The 23,297-nt window shown below is 28.3% G+C and overlaps 1 protein-coding gene across 1 annotated transcript; it reads right to left on the reverse strand.

Moving 5' to 3' along the window:
* Window positions 1-2,606: 2,606 nt before the first annotated feature.
* LOC129956453 (uncharacterized) lies at window positions 2,607-6,456 on the reverse strand. The gene is made up of 3 exons (XM_056068334.1): window positions 6,125-6,456; window positions 5,266-5,583; window positions 2,607-4,658 (listed from the first exon to the last, which is right to left on the reverse strand). Exons 2-3 carry the CDS (start codon window positions 5,411-5,413, stop codon window positions 2,926-2,928), a joined length of 1,881 nt encoding a protein of 626 aa, XP_055924309.1. The 5' UTR covers window positions 5,414-5,583; window positions 6,125-6,456; the 3' UTR covers window positions 2,607-2,925.
* Window positions 6,457-23,297: the final 16,841 nt, after the last annotated feature.

Consider the following 23,297-nt stretch of genomic DNA (forward strand, 5'->3'; position numbering starts at 1 on the left):
TACAGTAGATCGGTAGGAACAGGTCTTTTGTGTGGAAACACGATTGATCTGACGAACAGAAACAACTCAACTTCATTTTCATTTTAATACTCCGTGCAGTATTTTAACTTTTTCGCTCCAGTGGGATAATAGCCTTTGTCGTTATATGCCTCACTGTTTATATTCAATTTCAAGTTCAATGTATTTTATTTGTGGAAAGTTAATCAATGATTATATAAGTCACAATGAACGCAATATGGTAGAACATAAAGTCTCGTTTTCTTTTATTTGACAATCGGCCGTATTCAACAAACCGGTTGCTAAACATCGGATCGTTCAACCCATGATCAACGACAAACATCAACCAATGATCATTGGTATTCACGAACGTTAATTTTACGACTAAGCATCAAGGTTACGACAAGCAGCTTTTTCTGCCTTTTTCAACCGGAAATGGATTTTCATTGGTCTATATATATCACATGATTATCAGCTGATGGGTGGCGCTGTTACAGGCGCCTCAATCTCAGGAGACACCCGTGCACATGTCAAACCTGATTGGTTCGTTCGATCACATGACTTCAAACTATACGTCATAGGAAATCTTCTGTTGGCTATTTATCTTTCCCTTTGGCAATTAGATGCGTACTTTGGCGAAATTAATTTGGAAATAGAAATTAACACTGTAGTATATTGTTTTGTAATTCAGTTGATTTAAATTTTACACACATCTATTTTATAATAAAGCTGATGTAGAAGAAATCAGGGTCTGCTACATGTTTCTAAGTTTATTTACAAGTATACATGCATATTTTTTTGAAAGTATTATATGAAATAATTAATTGTATATGCTAACTGAAATTTTTCTTGAATCCTTATTTTCAATTTTCTTTTATTTTCAAATCAGGAATTCCTTACACTCTAAAAAGTGATATATGTCATTTAAAACTAAGAATACTAAGGATGTATGAACTTCATTTTTTGTTGTGTTGAATATAGTTTCTAACTTTATTTCAGCTTAAAAAAGTAATTGAAATAGTAAAAGTGAAACATAAAAACTGAATTTTATTAAAAAATATTAATTTTCAATTTAAAGTACAATTCTTTTTATTTTCCAAGAATAAACCATGTAATGACTATGGCAATTAGTGAAACTAATACTTTAAATGAAATATTAATTATGAAAGTATAAGAAAAATTACCTAAATTGTATTAAATTTCAATAGTGAAGATTTCTGAATAATTTTTTTTCTTACAGAAGGTGCAACCAAATCTTTCCAAAATAAAAAAATTTGCCTGAAAATTGTTATTTGAGAAATTTTAACTCTTTAAAAATTTAATTGTGAAAGAACATTGGTGCATAACAGGTATAATTTGCAGTAATAGAATGAACATAGTTGATGATTGTTGATGTAAAATTTAAAGCAATGGGCATCATTTGCTGTTATTAAATTAAGAAAGAAATCAGTAACATAACTAGTTACATTTTATTACCATAAAGGGTTAGCTCAAGTTTGGAGTAGAGTGGACAATTTTTCTTTTGATATCTTAATAAATAAACCTTTATAAATTACAAGAGCATAATAGACAATACATTCAAATTTAAAAGGGCTGTTTCCTTTGACTCTTCATATATATATTGAGGGCACTGACATTGTAACTAAACTCTTATTGCCTTCAGACATTCCCTGTCCTTGAGATAGCCATACATTAAATGGGCTGAGTATTAAAGCATAAAAAAGCAAATTATATGCATTTTTTATGAAAAAAATAGAATTACTGTTCTCTTTACTGAGAATGATTTTCATAGATTTGAAAAACTTACAAAACCTTTTCATTTCATCAAATAAAGCTTTATATAATTAAAAAGGTTTATAAATGTTGTCTTTCAATAAAAATGAAATGCTCAGATCTACAAAACTCTCACTGGATTCATTTTAACATATGTGTTCAGAACTTAAGGCAATAACTTCACATGGAAAAACTCTTATTTCTATATTTGAAAAGAAAATATTACGAACTGTTCTTAGTGATGCTGATAGTATTAAAGAATGCAAATATTCCAAGGGGAGAAGCTCCATCTCAAATCCTTTCTATATTTTGATTTTTTTTAAAGCTACATTACTTTTAAAAATTAATATGTCTTCAATTCAATATAAATTTTAGAGCTAATGATTGAATTTCATACTCTTATCTAATACACTTAATTGTTGAAAGAAATAAAAATGCATGTATTTATAGAATATTTTTCTCATATTCTGTATTTCTGACTTTTATTCTTATAAAAAAACTTTATATTTTTTACTTTCATTCTATGAACATTATATTTTTAATAGATTCTTATTTAAACCATTTGAGATCTGGGTTGAAGAATGGGGAGGTGATTGTATTACTTGAAATTAGGATTGTAACTTGGATAACTACATTAAGAATTAATTACATATATGTATATATGTAAAATCTGAAAAATAAGGAATGAAAACAAGTACCATTGCAAATAAAACAATTTATTTTCAAATAAACAAATTTTTTTTTCAATTGAAAGGTGTAAATAACAAAAAGATGGAGATTATGTTACAAAAATACAAATACAAAGTAAAGAAATTAGATACAAAGTAAATTTCGAATAATATAATCCACATACATTTTACAGTGGAGTAAGTTAAACATACATACACAATATTACTTAAATATATTAATTTTATTATATAATATAAATTTAAAAAGGAATGTGCAAAAATTAACAATCACTAACACATCTAATAGGGTGATACACATGCAATCATAAACATGTGAAAATACAGAAAACATTAGAAGACAATTATTATTTATGTATACGATTGTAAGAAAGAAGAGATCAGACTTGTCATGAAACTAAGAATAAACATGCAGACATATTGATACAAAGTTGCCAACGACATATTGATACAAAAGAACAACATTTGCTTACTTGGAATAACAATGATCAGGATTAGTGTTACTAGAGTGCAACATTTCTTTTTTTAAGAGAACATTTTTCTTTATTTCAATTTCAGCAGAGTTAGGTTTAGAAAGCTTAATCTTTTTATTTGAATAAGGCTTCTTAACCGAATAAAATCGTTTTTGCTTAAGAATCTTCTTATTTGATGGTTCAGAAGCTATTTTAGGATGACAAGGAAAGGAATATTCAGAATTAACTCCTAATAAATGTTTAATTGCTATTAAGTGATTTTTTATTTGATGTGACACATCATCCATTGTTGTTAAAGAATTCAGTTTATTATAAACTATACCCATTGTAACCTTATTACATTCTAACTGACTAGGGCCTACTTCTGTAATAATTTTAGATTCAGAATTTATAATAGAAATAGTGGAACTGTTTTTATTTAGTGGACCGCAAAAATTATTGTTTTGGCTAGAATTTATTGAAATGTAATGTATATGTATACATAAAAAATTAGAGATCATGTAATCATGACAAGTACAAATATATGATTTCATACATAAAATACAATTTCTGCAAGCAATTATACAAGTGTCATTGCAAGAATGAACTTTTATTACATTATATACGTTTTTACCTGAAATAACTTTCCACTCATTTTCTTTAATTTGCTCGAAAGTTGCTTGTAAATTTTTATCATCCCTGTGCCTTTTAAAATTTTGTGTTGCCTTTTTAGTGATTTTACCCTTTTGAGTTTTAATGTAATAATCAAAATTTTTATCATTTACTAATCTAATTAATTCAAAAATAACTTTATCAACTCTTTTTGTCTTTTTCCCTTCTAAATAAATATGTTTTAAACTTCTATGAAAATTTTCAATATGCATATTAGTATTAATTTTAGCTCCTTTTCTAAAACAATATGCCCACATCTCGCATCTTGAATGATAATTATTAAAAAAATACTCATAGAATTCTTTTGTATTGATATCTTCATTTAGCATCTCGCAAAAGCTGCTAAACATATTTTTAAAATTATTTTCATCCAATTCATACATTAGAGTCTTTAAAGTTTTATATATATCTTCCCGTATTTCCTTTTTTACAGAATTTAATTTTTTCCTCCATGCTCGATCTACATGCCAAGCACATAATAAATAATGATCACATGGACCAAACACACTAACCCAAGCATTTTTAAACATAACAGCATCATCACTCATAAAAATTTTTGGAATGATGCTGGTAGACATTGTTGTCTTAATACATTGAAAAAAGTGGGTTAAAATTACAGTGTTTACTGAAGATGAAATACAAAAGGCAACAGGAATACCTTCCTCGTATTCATCAATCACAAGCACAGTAACCAATTCAAAGTTGTAATTTGAAATACTGTGAGTTGAGTCAACACAGATTCGATCTGCTCCTAAACGATAAAATATAGATTTTTGAAAATGTGTCATGAGAACTAGCATAAAGTCTTTATTTTGAATTGTAGGGTGAGCATCATCCTGTCTTTTATAGAAGAGAACAGGATTATCCTTCTCGATCTTCATTTTATCGACCCAAGCACAGGCACTCATCTCGTCATCTTGAATAATGGATCCTCTACTAGGAAGCATAATCCCGAAATCTCTCTTGATGTTTAGCAGATCTTTCCTGGAAGTAAGGTGTTTTCTTCCAAATGACGTATCCAAGGACTGCCGAATATCTTGCAAGATATTTTTTTCAGCAACACCTTGAAGAAGTTTACCTGAAATACATTTAAAAAAAGGTCTTTAGGCATAAAAATTTTAGCAACATTTTAAAGATTAACAACCATTTTCACCATCTAGTTTGGTGAGTACAAGCGTAAGAGCAATAAAGAAGCTGTGTTAAAATAATATTAGTTTTGTATACCAGATGCATATATTTATTTCAAAATGAGATATCAATTTAATGCAAAATTTGTTAATTTAAGGAATTATGATTAATTAAATTTTTAATCATGTCAAAACAATTCTTTCTATAATAACCCATGTATAAGTAGAATTTATTTACACAATAGAGAATGAAGTCTAATCTCTGGAATGTAAATACCCTTTGGAGTTAAAAAGATTAAAGAATTTTCAATTAAATTTCAATATATCTAGAAGTAGATTTAATGGTTTGTTTCCTAAAGGACATATTTATTAAACAATATTTAAAATAGACTACTTGCAAATCACTCAACCCGCAACTAAGAGTAGATTCTTATTCTCAAACTTAAATTCTACGATACTACTAAAAATTGCAATATAAAGGTTATAAAAAAAATGCATTCTTTTTATTCCCAGCAATATTATTTTATTTATTAAATGTTATTCTAAAAATAACTTTACCTGCTATTAACTCTTTCTCAACTTCAGGCAAAGGCACATGGCATAATGACTTCTCATGTTTATAATGTCCCTTGTAATAGGAAACTTCAACATGAGAATCAAAATCTTTCACAAAAATTGCAGCTGTACAGTGAAATCCCATCTTCATAGTTCCTTGTGCCTTTAGTTGCCTTTTACGCGATTCAACTTTTGGTTTGTAGGAACCACTGAGGTTACACCAGAAAGATGTGTAAACATGGTTTTCATTTTTCTTTTTCGAGTTTACAAAAAATTTAACATTGGTATTATTTTCTTCCTCTACCAGCCACTGTTGGAAATCTATAAAAAATGTATATCTTTAAATATTTGATTGGTAAAAATTGTGCATAAGGATAAATATACAGTATATATTTACAATAGTCAAACTTTTCCTTTTAACAAGATTATAATTTTTAATGCAATCATTATTTATAAACTCTAAACTTCTTAAAAAAATAATTTTACAATTCTTTTTGTTGATTATTTGTGACATTGAAATTATTCCAATCTTTTTTATAACAAATTCTGTCCTTCCTCTCTATAAATGACTTTGTGCTGCTTTCTATTTTGGTTTAACATAAAGAGAGAAAAAAATATGCTTCCATGAGAGATTCTTTTAAATGCCATAACACTAAATCTAAGCAGTAAAATAAAAATATAATTGTTTTTTAACCGTACTTTTAAGAACCGGATAAAAAAAAAACATTCTAGCAGTAAAGCCAAAGAATAATTAAAATTATTAGGCTGGTATATTTTGCACACGATTCTTCATTAAAAAGATAAATCAATAGTTAAACATGTCGAAGGAAACGTATCAGGCTAAACCGATACAAGTACTTACCCGAGTATTTCTCGAATTTCAGCTTTTCGCAATTTTCAATACCTTTCAATTCATGAAAAGTGCATAAATGCGCTCGAAAATCACATAACGTTGGGAAACTTTCTTCACATTTTTCCTCCTGGCACAAAATATTTGCCCTTACAACGTGATGAATTTTCCCCACGTGTGTCGATAAACTCTTTTTAGATGCGAAATGTTTTTTGCAATAAACACATACGAAATCACTTTCAAAATTTTTGTTATCACTTTTTACTCCATGAATGCGTGATAAATGGACATGCAAATTTCGTTTTTTATAAAATTCAGCTCCGCATAGCGTACACTTAAATTCCATGTTTATTGTTTATTCTTGCAATAATGAATAATGCTAACCGCTTCGTAGATAAAAATTGGTTACTGTAAAATTGGCGATAAACGCATTTGGCGGTTTTCAATTCACTGATCTGACAAACCAATCAGGTTCGACTTGTGCACGGGTGTCTCCTGAGATTGAGGCGCCTCTGGCGCTGTTTCGTGTTTTTGTTGTTATTTTGTTTCTTTCCCAGATGTGTACAAGGAATGTGGTAAGATCAAACGAGAAACAAAGGTGATATTGCTTAGTGACAATCTCACCGATTTGCTTACATGATATTATAGCTTTTCGTAGGATTGTTTCTCTGACTATACATTATTAACCAAGTATATTTTAAATTTCCACTGTATTATTATGTAATAAAACATTTGAGCATTTGCTCTCTTTTGAATTGAGAATATGCATATTAGCTGTGCTTTGAATAGTTTTCCAATGAATTAAACTTTTACAAAAGGTCTATCTGAATTAAATTTTTGAAAAAAATGCATATTAACCTTAAATTAGTTAATTTACTTATGGAAATATTTAAACATTTTTTATATAATTATAGAGTATATACATAAACAATAGAAATAACAAACTGCTGCAAACTGATTTCGCAAGTGAGGAGTTCATTAAAGTTTCTTCTAAACAATGAATTTAACAAAAATTGTAGTTTCCTGTATTTTTAATATAATAAAAGAGGAGGAAATGTAGTGTATAAAATCTTGCTTACAAGTATTATGACTTTCATATTAGTAAATAATTTTCATTTGCACAAAATATTTCAATTTCCAAAGGTTATTTAAATTGTAATGAAAAGCAATGATATCTCTGGCAATCCCATATAATTGTTTGCATGAAGTTTATAGCATATATTACAAACTTCTCTTTAAGATTGTTATTAGACTTTCAGCATTTATTTTTAAACAAATAGGTTTTAAACTTCCACAATATATTATATTTTTAAAAAATACTAAGATTGTTTTTGGTGTCAATATTTAAATATGTATTAGCTGTCTACATATTCAGTAGTTTTTGAGATAATTTTTTTCCCTCAAAGCGGAATAAAAGTAAAAAATACTTATTCTGTGGTATGCTTTTATTTCTATCGAAAAGCAAATATGGAAAATTTTTCTTTTATTAACTATCAGAATATTAAATTTTTACATATATTTTGTTAAAAAAGATATAAATTTATAGTTATAAATGTCAGAATATATACATATAAGAAGAATATATGCTGCAAATCAGAAGATTCAAATTATAAACAAAAGTCAGTGAAAATTGTATATGAATATTGAAGACCAACAGCTATTTCACCAAAATAAATATTCATGCAATAAATTTATATAGTATATAGTTATTGTGGAAGTGAAGAAGCTCATTTATACCTCATATCTAAAACTTTTTGTAAACAATGAATTTAACAACTCTTTAAATTTGAATGGGCTAATTGTTAGCTTGACAACATGTACTTGACATTACAAATCAGTATAAAAATAATGTAAATATTGATGAAAACCATACTTATTTTAGAATTGATATCCCTGAATGAAATAAATGATTAATTTGCACATCATAAGCATTCACTTTTATTCAAATAAATTGAGTGGCAAAACATCTACAATTAACAATACATTTTTTAACACTTTCTGCTTGATGATTCAAACTTAATCAAAAAGCAACACAGGTTAACTTGATTAGCCTGTCAGAAACTAGTAATGATATTTTAATTCTTTCAAGTGAATGTGAAATTCCATTTGTTTCAACAAGTTTTTGCCTTTTTCTTTCTTTTTTTTTTATTCCCAGGATTTTGTACCAAAAAAGTTATTAATTTTTTGATATTTTAACATTTAGTTTCTACTCATACTTGAATAATATCTGTCACTTTATTATATTAATTTTCAATGATGTTGTTAATTATTCATATCTTCATAACAATCATTACTTCCTGAAATCATAAACCTATGAGCACAACATCTAACTAAATACTGTTAAGTCAGCATAATTTCCTTTGTTTAATTGTCAAATTTTTCAACTCGGGATCTTGTGTATTTAAACAAGGAATCTCTTTCTATATTTAAATTTGATGAAAGATGATCCAAATTGAAATGTTTCAAAAAAGTCAAAGAATTTTTCACAAAATTTTTTTTCTTGAAATCATCTTAAATATTATTCTAATAGGTTACATTAAACTGTCAGTGAAGTTAAGTTGAATTATTAAAATAAAAACCTCTTTTTTAATATTTTATATTTGCATCATAATTTGTAGAAATTTGAATTAACTCGGATAAGTTATTATCTATACTTGTTTTTCAAATTCCAAAATTTTCGAATCCCAATTAATCTATTTTCTTTGTTTTTCACACACTTCTCAGAATGTCTTAAAATATGCAAAATTAAAAAAGGACTGCTGTATACAAAAATCTATTTTATTCAAATTTGACTCGAAAAGTAACATATATGAATTACAAAAGAAAATTCTGACAGAGAAGTTGCAGCTTCTACAAGCATTAAAACAAAGTTCCATTAAAGGTACTTTAAAATATAACATTCATGCTGATTATTAATTCAAAATTCTTCTACAAGAATTACAAGAAAGTGTCAATAGAGGTGCAACATTAATGCTATAAATCATAAAAAGAACAACATCAAATTAAAAATACATTTGATTTTCAAAGATGGGAATAAGGAATTATTTAGTCATTTCTATACAGATAAATTCAAAAAATAATCAGGTAGAGAATACATTAGAAATAATGTTAAAATTTGTTATGTAATGAGAAGGAAAACATTAATAAAAATTGGTAATCATTTTCAGCAGATAACAAAGGTCAAAATTTGATTTCTTTAAAAAATGTTAATTTTATACACATTGTTGAAGATTAAAGCTGAAGTAAATTGATATTGTAAAAGAGATTAGCTATATTGAGTGACTAAGCACATTATTATATCACACAATTTATAAGTAACAAAAGCAATTTCTTTAAATTTCTAATTATTAATCATAATAAAAACTGCAATAATTCTTTTTCTATAAAATAAATAATAACATAAAAAATCAATTTACTAAAAAAAATAAATAAATAAATAAAAAAAAAACTTATATACCCATGTGAAAACAGTGTACAATCATGGAAATGAGTCATACAGGAAAGTTTCAAAAATACAAAAAGCAATCCTGTATAATCATCACCAGACAGATGAAAAAGATTTTTTTGTTTGTTGCTTTTCTTTCTTTCTTTTCTTTTTTTTTTTTTTTTTTCCAGGAGGAAAAGGCTGTTTCTTATTTCTTCCATATCTTTGCAAGTCTTTAATCTGAGAAATGTGAAATAAGAATTAATTATAATATTATAAATAACTAATGAAAAAAATTGCTAATTTAACAATAATACTTACATGACATACTTAAAAATTGATAGTATAAACACAAATATTATAATTTATTTGATTATAATATAAAATATTTTAAATATTTGATATGTCAAAAATTCCATTTTTTTGTAACTAAATTTAGAATTCATTTATACAGTACTTTTTAAAACTTTTTTATATATATATAAAAAAAAAAGACATAAGATATTCTATTCTCAATCACTAGAAATGTGCATTCTAAAATACTTGTAAGTGATTTCAGATAACTTTGGAAAATATTCTACAGAAAGAATATTTTTTTTCCTAATCTTAAAATATTATTTGTTCAACGAAAACATATTTATTATTTAGGTGGTTGTTTCTCAAAAACCCTTCTTGCTTTATTCATACAAAAATCTGCCATAATCTTTGATATACAGTGGTATAATGGTAGGGGTAGAAGAATAAGATTTTTCAATATGGAATAAAGCATAATTAAAATGTTAAGTTTATATTGCAAATAATCTTTAATACTTGAATTCTTTATTATATTTTTACAGATTTACAAAACTGAAAAATAAAAGGAGCAAGGTTAAAATTGATTAACATGTACACTGTCTATGTAAAGAATGGGAAAATTTTCTTATAGCATAACAAATGCAAAAACTGTTACAGATGAATTCTAGTTATAAAAGTAATATTAAAAGTTAATTAAAAATGATTTGAAAAAATATACATACATTATCGATTTTTAATAACTTATATCGCCATAATAACATAATTAAAAAAAACTATAAGACTACACAAATGATATGAATATGTATAGATATGAAATAACTTATTTTATTAGCAAGTCATTAGATTAACCAAATAGAAAATATGCAATAAAATGTTTTTAATGGAAGCATTTTAAGGAACAAAAAACTGTAAAACAGTATTGACAAAAAACAGTATAATCGTACTAAACTTGATGAGTTTTCTAAAAGGTATTAATAAGTTTAGAAAATTCTTTTAATTATAATTCCTTTGCTTCAAAAATTTGAATGTTCACGGAATTATACAAATGACAGATTCTAATTTTAATTCCAGAAAATAATAATCAAAAATCAACTCGGATATAATAACAATAAAAAGGGATTCCCATATGAACGATGTAAAAGGGATAAATGTAAACATACCTCAAGTCGCTCAGATTCATTATTTGGTAGGTAAATGAATCTTGGCCTCATTTCAGCTATACATCTAGATACTTCATTTATAGCCCGGCAACATGATGGCTGGCTAGTTTGATTGAAATCACCAATTATTTGTTGATGACTTCCTGAAGCAAAAAAACGTAAGGCAATACACAATTTCTCTTCAGTAGTTACAGCACTGTTTCATAAGATATTGGTGCTTAATTTCTCCTTCTCAAAGATAAAATGCATTGGAAACAAAATCACATTCATCTAACAAATCCACATCAGAAACTCTGTCAGTGTAAATTATTCACCTCCAATCTGATATCAACTGCAATAATTCCAATGTATCTAAATCCTCCATGTTTGAAAACTAATGTAACAGGTGTCCTTCTTGAGAACTGCGCATGCGGGAAACCGTTGATCAAATTTGATCATCGGAAGTCCGTGAATCAAAAAATGGGGCAAAACAGGGGGAAATCGTCAACCGATTTGGTGTGGTGAATACCGATTTGACTGCTGATCAGCGTTTAATCATCAGCTGATGTTTAACAACGGTTGGTGAATACGGCCTAATCGGCCGTATTCACCAAACCGGTTGCTAAACATCGGATCGTTCAACCCATGATCAACGATTAATCATCAACCAATGATCATTGGTATTCACGAACGGTAATTTCACGACTAAGCATCAAGGTTACGACAATCAGCTTTTTCTGCCTTTTTCAACCGGAAATGGATCTTCATTGGTCTATATATATCACATGATTATCAGCTGATGGGTGGCGCTGTTTCGTGTTTTTGTTGTTATTTTGTTTCTGTCCCAGATGTGTACAAGCAATGTTATAATATCAAACGAGAAAACAAAGGTGATATTGCCTAGTGATAATCTCACCGATTTGCTTACATGATATTATAGCTTTTCGTAGGATTGTTTCTCTGACTATACATTATTAACCAAGTATATTTTAAATTTCCACTGTATTATTATGTAATAAAACATTTGAGCATTTGCTCTCTTTTGAATTGAGAATATGCATATTAGCTGTGCTTTGAATAGTTTTCCAATGAATTAAACTTTTACAAAAGGTCTATCTGAATTAAATTTTTGAAAAAAATGCATATTAACCTTAAATTAGTTAATTTACTTATGGAAATATTTAAACATCTTTTATATAATTATAGAGTATATACATAAACAATAGAAATAACAAACTGCTGCAAACTGATTTCGCAAGTGAGGAGTTCATTGAAGTTTCTTCTAAACAATGAATTTAACAAAAATTGTAGTATCCTGTATTTTTAATATAATAAAAGAGGAGGAAATGTAGTGTATAAAATCTTGCTTACAAGTATTATGACTTTCATATTAGTAAATAATTTTCATTTACACAAAATATTTCAATTTCCAAAGGTTATTTAAATTGCAATGATATCTCTGGCAATCCCATATAATTGTTTGCATGAAGTTTATAGCATATATTACAAACTTCTCTTTAAGATTGTTATTAGACTTTCAGCATTTATTTTTAAACAAATAGGTTTTAAACTTCCACAATATATTATATTTAAAAAAAAATACTAAGATTGTTTTTGGTGTCAATATTTAAATATGTATTAGCTGTCTACATATTCAGTAGTTTTTGAGATAATTTTTTTCCCTCAAAGCTGAATAAAAGTAAAAAATACTTATTCTGTGGTATGTTTTTATTTCTATCGAAAAGCAAATATGGAAAAATTTTCTTTTATTAACTATCAGAATATTAAATTTTTACATATATTTTGTTAAAAAAGATATAAATTTATAGTTATAAATGTCAGAATATATACATATAAGAAGAATATATACATTCAGAATATATACTGCAAATCAGAAGATTCAAATTATAAACAAAAGTCAGTGAAAATTGTATATGAATATTGAAGACCAACAGCTATTTCACCAAAATAAATATTCATGCAATAAATTTGTATAGTATATAGTTATTGTGGAAGTGAAGAAGCTCATTTATACCTCATATCTAAAACTTTTTGTAAACAATGAATTTAATAACTCTTTAAATTTGAATGGGCTAATTGTTAGCTTGACAACATGTACTTGACATTACAAATCAGTATAAAAATAATGTAAATATTGATGAAAACCATACTTATTTTAGAATTGATATCCCTGAATGAAATAAATGATTAATTTGCACATCATAAGCATTCACTTTTGTTCAAATAAATTGAGTGACAAAACATCTACAATTAACAATACATTTTTAACACTTTCTGCTTGATGATTCAAACTTAATCAAAAAGCAACACAGGTTAACTTGATAAGCCTGTCAGAAACTAGTAATGATATTTTAATCCTTTCAAGTAAATGTGAAATTCCATTTGTTTCAACAAGTTTTTGCCTTTTTCTTTTTTTTTTTTTATTCCCAGGATTTTGTACCAAAAAAGTTATTAATTTTTTGATATTTTAACATTTAGTTTCTACTCATACTTGAATAATATCTGTCACTTTATTATATTAATTTCCAATGATGTTTTTAATTATTCATATCTTCATGACAATCATTACTTCCTGAAATCATAAACCTATGAGCACAACATCTAACTAAATACTGTTAAGTCAGCATAATTTCCTTTGTTTAGTTGTCAAATTTTTCAACTCAGGATCTTGTGTATTTAAACAAGGAATCTCTTTCTATATTTAAATTTGATGAAAGATGATCCAAATTGAAATGTTTCAAAAAAGTAAAAGAATTTTTCACAAATTTTTTTTTTTCTTGAAATCATCTTAAATATTATTCTAATAGGTTACATTAAACTGTCAGTTAAGTTAAGTTGAATTTTTAAAATAAAAACCTCTTTTTTAAAATTTTATATTTGCATCATAATTTGTAGAAATTTGAATTAACTCGGATAAGTTATTATCTATACTTGTTTTTCAAATTCCAAAATTTTCAAATCCCAATTAATCTATTTTCTTTGTTTTTCACACACTTCTCAGAATGTCTTAAAATATACAAAATTAAAAAAGGACTTCTGTATACAAAAATCTATTTTATTCAAATTTGACTCGAAAAGTAACATATATGAATTACAAAAGAAAATTCTGACAGAAGTTACAGCTTCTACAAGCATTAAAACAAAGTTCCATTAAAGGTACTTTAAAATATAACATTCATGCTGATTATTAATTCAAAATTCTTCTACAAGAATTACAAGAAAGTGTCAATAGAGGTGCAACATTAATGCTGATTCTTAATACAAAATTCTTCTATATGTGTCTTTTTATTTCTCTAATACATATACATATTGTAATAAGATAACGAGCACATAAAACCGCTAAAAAATAACTACACTGATATGAGCCATACATGCATGTCATTTTCTATAAATCATAAAAAGAACAACATCAAATTAAAAATACATTTGATTTTCAAAGATGGGAATAAGGAATTATTTAGTCATTTCTATACAGATAAATTCAAAAAATAATCAGGTAGAGAATACATTAGAAATAATGTTAAAATTTGTTATGTAATGAGAAGGAAAACATTAATAAAAATTGGTAATCATTTTCAGCAGATAACAAAGGTCAAAATTTGATTTCTTTAAAAAATGTTAATTTTATACACATTGTTGAAGATTAAAGCTGAAGTAAATTGATATTGTAAAAGAGATTAGCTATATTGAGTGACTAAGCACATTATTATATCACACAATTTATAAGTAACAAAAGTAATTTCTTTAAATTTCTAATTATTAATCATAATAAAAACTGCAATAATTCTTTTTCTATAAAATAAATAATAACATAAAAAATCAATTTACTAAAAAAAAAAAAAAAAAAAACTTATACCCATGTGAAAACAGTGTACAATCATGGAAATGAGTCATACAGGAAAGTTTCAAAAATACAAAAAGCAATCCTGTATAATCATCACCAGACAGATGAAAAAGATTTTTTTGTTTGTTGCTTTTCTTTCTTTCTTTTTTTTCAGGAGGAAAAGGCTGTTCCTTATTTCTTCCATATCTTTGCAAGTCTTTAATCTGAGAAATGTGAAATAAGAATTATAATATTATAAATAACTAATGAAAAAAATTGCTAATTTAACAATAATACTTACATGACATACTTAAAAATTGATAGTATAAACACAATTATAATTTGTTTGATTATAATATTAAATATTTTGAATATTATAATATTTGATATAAGTCAAAAATTCCATTTTTTGTAACTAAATTTAGAATTCATTTATAAAGTACTTTTTAAAACTTTTTTATATATATAAAAAAAAAAAGACATAAGATATTCTATTCTCAATCACTAGAACTGTGCATTCTAAAATATTTGTAAGTGATTTCAGATAACTTTGGAAAATATTCTACAGAAAGAATATTTTTTTTCCTAATCTTAAAATATTATTTGTTCAACGAAAACATATTTATTATTTAGGTGGTTGTTTCTCAAAAACCCTTCTTGCTTTATTCATACAAAAATCTGCCATAATCTTTGATATACAGTGGTATAATGGTAGGGGTAGAAGAATAAGATTTTTCAATATGGAATAAAGCATAATTAAAATTTTAAGTTTATATTGCAAATAATCTTTAATACTTGAATTCTTTATTATATTTTTACAGATTTACAAAATTGAAAAATAAAAGGAGCAAGGTTAAAATTGATTAACATGTACACTGTCTATGTAAAGAATGGGAAAATTTTCTTATAGCATAACAAATGCAAAAACTGTTACAGATGAATTCTAGTTATAAAAGTAATATTAAAAGTTAATTAAAAATGATTTGAAAAAATATTACATACATACATTATCAATTTTTAATAACTTATATCGCCATAATAACATAATTAAAAAAACTATAAGACTACACAAATGATATGAATATGTATAGATATGAAATAACTTATTTTATTAGCAAGTCATTAGATTAACCAAATAGAAAATATGCAATAAAATGTTTTTAATGGAAGCATTTTAAGGAACAAAAAAATGTAAAACAGTATTGACAAAAAACAATATAATCGTACTAAACTTGATGAGTTTTCTAAAAGGTATTAATAAGTTTAGAAAATTCTTTTAATTATAATTCCTTTGCTTCAAAAATTTGAATGTTCACGGAATTATACAAATGACAGATTCTAATTTTAATTCCAGAAAATAATAATCAAAAATCAACTCGGATATAATAACAATAAAAAGGGATTCCCATATGAACGATGTAAAAGGGATAAATGTAAACATACCTCAAGTCGCTCAGATTCATTATTTGGTAGGTAAATAAATCTTGGCCTCATTTCAGCTATACATCTAGATACTTCATTTATAGCCCGGCAACATGATGACTGGCTAGTTTGATCGAAATCACCAATTATTTGTTGATGACTTCCTGAAGCAAAAAAATGTAAGGCAATACACAATTTCTCTTCAGTAGTTACAGCACTGTTTCGTAAGATATTGATGCTTAATTTCTCCTTCTCAAAGATAAAATGCATTGGAAACAAAATCACATTCATCTAACAAATCCAAATCAGAAACTCTGTCAGTGTAAATTATTCACCTCCAATCTGATATCAACTGCAATAATTCCAATGTATCTAAATCCTCCATGTTTGTTTGAAAACTAATGTAACAGTTGTCCTTCTTGAGAACTGCGCATGCGGAAAACCGTTGATCAAATTTGATTATCGGAAGTCCGTGAATCAAAAAATGGGGCAAAACAGGGGGAAATCGTCAACCGATTTGGTGTGGTGAATACCGATTTGACTGCTGATCAGCGTTTAATCATCAGCTGATGTTTAACAACGGTTGGTGAATACGGCCGAATATCTACCACCACAGAGAAGGAGATCTCTGTGTCTACCACAATGCCACTTGAAGAAATAACAGAAGTATTAAGCAAACGTAATGATATAGAAATCATCGAAATTTAAACAAAATAAGCAGCAAAAAATTTCACCATTCTTGGAGCTTTCTTGCCAATGAAAATCTGGTTCAAAAATCTAGAAATTCAACTTTTTATAGACAATCCAAAGCAATGTGTAAAATTTTTCAATTCTGTCCACCCGACAAAATATTGTGATGAAGCAAAACTGTGTTAACAATGCGGCACATCTCACGAATATTAGAACTAAAGTGTCGAAGTCATTTAATGACAGTTTAGGTGCTTAGAATTTTTAATCCATCAACATCCACAAAATATTATATAATCATCAAAACAAATGAGCCAATTATCAAGATCGGAAAAATAATTAACGTCAAAATAGACACTATTATTCCAACTATTAATGAAAAAATGACGCAGCAATTAGAAGCTCTCTTCGAAATGCTCGATAAAAACAACTAAGACTCTTCTAGAAAAGTTTTCTGACATATCTAATTAGGGTGAAAATGTTAGCACGCCAATCAGCCAAAAACCTCGCAAAATCTAACAGTTTTCCAATGCAATAGGATGCAAGTATCTATGGTGAAAAATCTTGAATTTAATTTTCCATTAAGTTGGTTAGCCTTTCTTTTTCTCATCTTTAATTTTTATCTTTCTTTTTTCCGCTTAGCATGTTTTTCCCCTTCTTTCTCATTTTTCTTTCTTTTGTTGCTATTAGCGATAGGCGAGGATCGAACTCGCAGCCTTTGAGTTCGTAGCCGAGTAACAAGACCACTAGACAAAAGGAATTTCTCACGTCTGGTAGCTGTTATCTGGCTTATAAAGCGTCACCACATTACTCCCCCTTCAGTGCGTCGGAGGTGAGACGAACGATTTTGTCCTGTTTTTGCTGTTATTAGTGGTGATATATTGGCAGTAGCGTCTTATCCATTTTTTTTTTTTGGCTCATTATTTATCAGCTTTATTTATTTATTGGCTGATTATTTATCAGCTGTATTTTTTTTTCTCTTATTGGAAGATTATTTATCAGCTTCATTTTATTTATTGGCCGATTGTTTATCAGCTTCATTTTTTTTTATTGGCTGATTATTTATCAGCTTTGATTTTTTATTTATTTCTGGTAGAGAGCGCTACAACAGTTGTATGAAGGTTTTTTTTTTTTTTTTTTTTTTTTTGCGTATCACGTCATCGGGTCACCAATGTTGCTATTGGCGATAAGCGAGGATCGAACTCGCAACCTTTGGGTTCGTAGCCGAGTAACAAGACCACTAGACAAAAGAAATTTCTCGTGTCTCGTAGCTGTTATCTGGCTTATAAAGCGTCACCACACTTTCTTCGAAGTTTTCTCTGCCTTTTTGTTTTGTGTTTGTGTGTGTAACATTTTCTGGTTTGCATTTACTCAGAGAAATTGCAAACACCTTAAAAATAAAAATAATTTGGCTTAACATTCCTTCTTTTTCGACAGCAGAAGTTTGGATCTTTCAGGAGACTTTTCTTGATTCAAATGATCACCTTTTCAACTCAACCAAGACCTTCTGTTTACACAGATAAGATCGTTTTGGCTAAGGTCTAGTTACAGGCGTCTCCAAGACGACATCTGATAAAATTATTCCAACAAGAATCTCTCACAACATTAACATAAAAATGTTAGCAATTGAAGTTGTCTACAATGATCTTAAATTTATTATCATAAATTTATATGCTCCTCAAGGCTTTAATATAGCAAAAACGAAAGTATTTTTTTTTCATTCATTTTTTGATTCCGTTTTCATCTTTGGTGACTTTAACTTACATCAACCTTTATGAGGTTCAAATAGATATGCTTCAATTAGCGACGATTTCGCTGATTGGCTACAAAATTCATACAGCTTCAAATCCTACTCATACCGCTTATTCCTGTACGATTTTATTATTTGATCCCGAATTATGCCCTGCACCCATTTCTTATTAAATTCAGTGCTCCGCTTAAGATTTCAGTTTCGAAAGCAATCACAATCTAGTCGTAATAACATGGTCGAATTCCGGAAAAGTACCCAGAAATATCAAAACGGTTGATTTGAATAGAGCTATGAAAAACAGTTAAATATTTTATCGACAAAATGTAGTGTTGATTCATAAATGAGTAGTATTTAACAATCCATCAAGAAGAACACAAAATTTATTAATTACCAAATAACAATTACCCTTCCCCCTTGGAAGAATTCCTCATGTCATCTTTCAACGCAAAAAGCTAAAACAACAGTTTCATAAAAAAAAATACCTATATTATATTTCAGTTTCGTACTGGATCATGCACAGAAAGTGCACGGCAAAACTTCGTTCTTCGTTATCACGTTAAAAAAAGCAAGATGAAATAATTGAGAAAAATGTGTAGCATAACCCAAAATCCTCGTATATTCTACTCAATGCTTAATAAAGTATATAATCACTAAAATTAAGAAATAAATTTTCTAAACCTCTTTATTTTTAACCATCAATATATTTTGAATCCACTTCACCAAAGTAACTTCTTTGCCGAATTTTTTTCCAATAATAGCATGGAGTTGAATTCATTCCTCTCGATTATTTGGGCAATTCAAATATCATCCTTAACTTACCAACTCATCTTCAGGAAGTCAGACAAGTAATTCAAAAATATTCAGCAGGAAATGATGATGTGCTAGCAAATTGGTTCAATAATTTAGAAATTACTGACTTAGTGATAATTACCTCGATTTTTTAAAAGGTATTTTTCAACTTTTTTTGTTCCAGATCACTGGAAATATTCGCATACAATCCTAGTTCCAAAACCAAATAAAGATAAGCGAAGATTAATTTCTACAGACCCATTGCTCTTACATCCGTCGTTTAAAAATTTTTGACAGGGTAATGGCACAACGCATCATTCAATATTTGCTTCTCAACAAGAAAATACAACTTTTTATAAATATTCTTACTTCTTTAAGGGACAATTAACTCGCCGTTTAGAATTCGCATAGCCATTTCTAAAACACATACAAAAATGAATTGCTTTATTGGCGTTAGTTTGGATATTAAAGCCCATATGATTCTATGTATATTAATGGACTTATATTAAAGCGTCTGCTGCTAGATATTATTCTGTATACTCCAAAATTCGCTCATAACTTTCTTCCTAATAGAATATTTCTTCTCTCACTCTTCACTGGATTACATCTAAAAAAAAACTCCAAAATACTATGGAAAAGTCTACAGATGGGGCAACTTTGGAGACTCAATGACAGTCCAGAAAAGTGTTCTATGGCTGATCGCTCAAAACAAAATTTCCATTATGCACCTCGGATCACTTTTTAAAATTAACTTTTTTCAAAACACAAGTTTCACTTTTTTGATTTCATTGGAATAAAAAATAATTTTCGATTGTATCTATAACAATTTTGCACAGCATCAATGACTTCTTCAACGGTTGCAAATCTTCCCTCCTTTAGCATTTTCCTCAATGGTCCAAACATATGAAAATCGCTTTGAACCAGGTCTGGACTGTATGACGGGTGTTCCAGCACTTCAAATCTCAACTTAATTATTTCAGCAGTCCGTTGGGCAGAATGTGGTCGAGCGTTATTTTGCTGCAGGATGACATCTTTTCACAGTTTTCTATGACGTTTGGACCTAATTGCGCGTGGATTCGATGAATAATTTCAACAGGTTTAACATCTACCGCGAACAAAAAAAGAATCATGAAAATCAAAAGCCCTCATTTCCTTCTTGGTGCAGATGGACAACGGAGCTGTAATATTTAACGGTCTGCTATACTTCAACGATTAACGCCGGAATAAGAGTGACACGTTGCATAGAAGTGTTGCCGATTACATTAATGCAGGACTAGATACTAGCAGTGTTTTCAAACCCTGGAAAGAGAAATTGCAAATTCCTTTACTTTTTGACTTACCCTCGTATTTAGTTGTGGGCAGTGAGTCTGTAAGACGTACAGCTCACGCTCATGTATCTTTATATGTTTTATGTTTATGTAGTAATGTTTTGCCCTTTAATTATAATAAATATATTTTCGTATTAATGCTGGTCGTTGCATTTCCCCACATTGTTAATGGTTCTTCTCATTAGGCTTAATTTATAGCAATCTATGAGGAATTTCCGAACACTAATAGATTTTTGTTGTTGTTGATTGATAAGATAGATTAGTGAACAGAAATGTGATTTTTTTTTGTTGTTGTTGACATTATGTTAAGTCAGATTTCACACCGAGTTTAGTTCATTAAACACTATTAGCATGATTTGCTTATACTATGGAGATATATCTGCCTTCGCTCTTATTAGTAAAAAAAAATTATGCTTATGCTCGTTTGTCTATGCCAGAAACTATAAATACGAACTTAATTAGGAATTTGAGTCTAAGAATTAATCTAGATAATTAAATAAATAGGAATATTAAAATGATTTCGCTTTTAAGAAGTTTTATTCCACTTCTAAAGAATGATCTAAAAAATACTTTTACGAAATTCAAATAATTTTTTCCAGTATTTTGCGCCTACGGCACTTGATTTTCGGTCCCATCTTTGTTACCCTATTGGTGCCTGAAAGTCTATGGGCAGAAAAACTAAGCTAAGAATATTGTAATTACAGATACTGAAGATTCTATGAGATCTATGGAAATCATCATTAAAAAAATATTACGTTGGTTGTATACTTGTTCTCTTAAATGTGTCCATTATGGCTCTGTGGACAGAATCAGTAAAGTATCTAAGGAAGGAGAACTGAAAGTCAAAGTAAATTTCTTAAAACAATCTCCATAACTGAACGTCGCTATGAGGTTGCCTTGCCATGGATAGCAGATCATATTCTAATAAGTACTTGGCCATACAACGATTCTAAAAATTAGCTCCAAAGCTGAAATTAAACAAAACCTGTTAGAAATATATGCTAGGTGTCAGCAACACAGAGGATCTCTCATCTAGAGAATGTCTCGTGAAGCATTAAATTTCTTCCAAATAGTGAGAGTCCATATTAATTGTATGGAAGAGAAGGTTTTTACGCAATTTTGGAACCTAGTTTTGAGATTTTCTAAACAAAAGAATATGCATCCAATAATTGTGATTTTTTTTGAGGAACTATGAAAGCAGAACTGAAACCATAAAATGGAAAATGAGAGAAAGCGAATGAATAGTATACATGTGAAATTAGGAGACCGAATTTAGTCTCGAATTCGGAGGATCAATTGGCGTAGTTCCAAACTTGTGCTGCAGATATCTTTCTTTTCCATTGCTCACTGAACTGTAAACAAAAACGTAACTAAATAAAAACTGAAAAGCATATTTTAAAAATAATATCTGGAGGGTCTACATAGCTTCAGGTCTAATGGAGGTATCATAATTTTTTCTTTTCTTTTCTCATATATAAAGATGAAATTCAGATTTGGAAAAATCTCAGAGTGTCAAATCCTTCTAAGTCTGAATACGTGCACACATCTGGATTTATGTCTGTCCTTAAAGAGTGGAAATGCAAAAACAAAAACAGATATCACTGGGAAATCCAAAAACTTATAAGTTATAAAAAATGAAAATCGTAAAAAAAAAAAAATAAAAAAAAATGACTCTTTACTCTGAAGAATAAAAGTTTGGAAAAACATTTTTTCTTTTCAAATAAATATTAACATTTGGTGCGAGATTTGTCCAAAAAATAATAATTTTGAAATGGATGGGTACATATATATATATTGTTATGAATTCGGGGTTCTTTCGATTTGTTAGTCGACGAAGAAACACAATCAACAGGCCTCAGTAACAGACGACGACTTTTATTAACACGAAGACACGATTATGCAGATAACAAATGCACAGCTGAGACGTACACAAGCAACATACAACTGCATGTTACAACAAACAGTAGCTCACAAGTAGTAATAACAACCACAGCACACAAAGAGACCAGACAGAATTCAGCAAAAGGAGGGAGTCTTCGTAGCTACTCTTGACGGTCTCTCCAAACGCCTACAATTCTCCACTGTTTCCTCGCTTTAGCTGTATCCAACTGCTGATTCACTACTCCTCACACGAATCGATGCTGCTTCTACTATAAATTAAAGGACTCAGCAAAAAATCGGGCATATCTCGGTTCCTATTGGCTCTATCACCAAAATTCTGGAAGATTCGGGTATCATCTATTTTGTTGTCAACCCCTGAGATCACTGATCTGATCAACATCCAACAGAGCTGATCGTAAAACGGTCTTTCCAGTGATCGAACTAAGCATGCTAGGAAGCAATATTTTTACAGAAAAAAATGTCTGCAGCCCTTCATCTCATCTGTTGTGAAATGAACACTTTAATTACACTCATGTCTAAAATTAAAGGTTACAAACATAAAATTTGTGAAAACTGATGAACTATTCTCTATGTTACCACGAAATTTGGCGCAAAGATATATTACAA

Source organism: Argiope bruennichi, chromosome 11, assembly GCF_947563725.1.
Source record: "Argiope bruennichi chromosome 11, qqArgBrue1.1, whole genome shotgun sequence".
NCBI classification, from domain to species: Eukaryota; Metazoa; Arthropoda; class Arachnida; order Araneae; family Araneidae; genus Argiope; species Argiope bruennichi.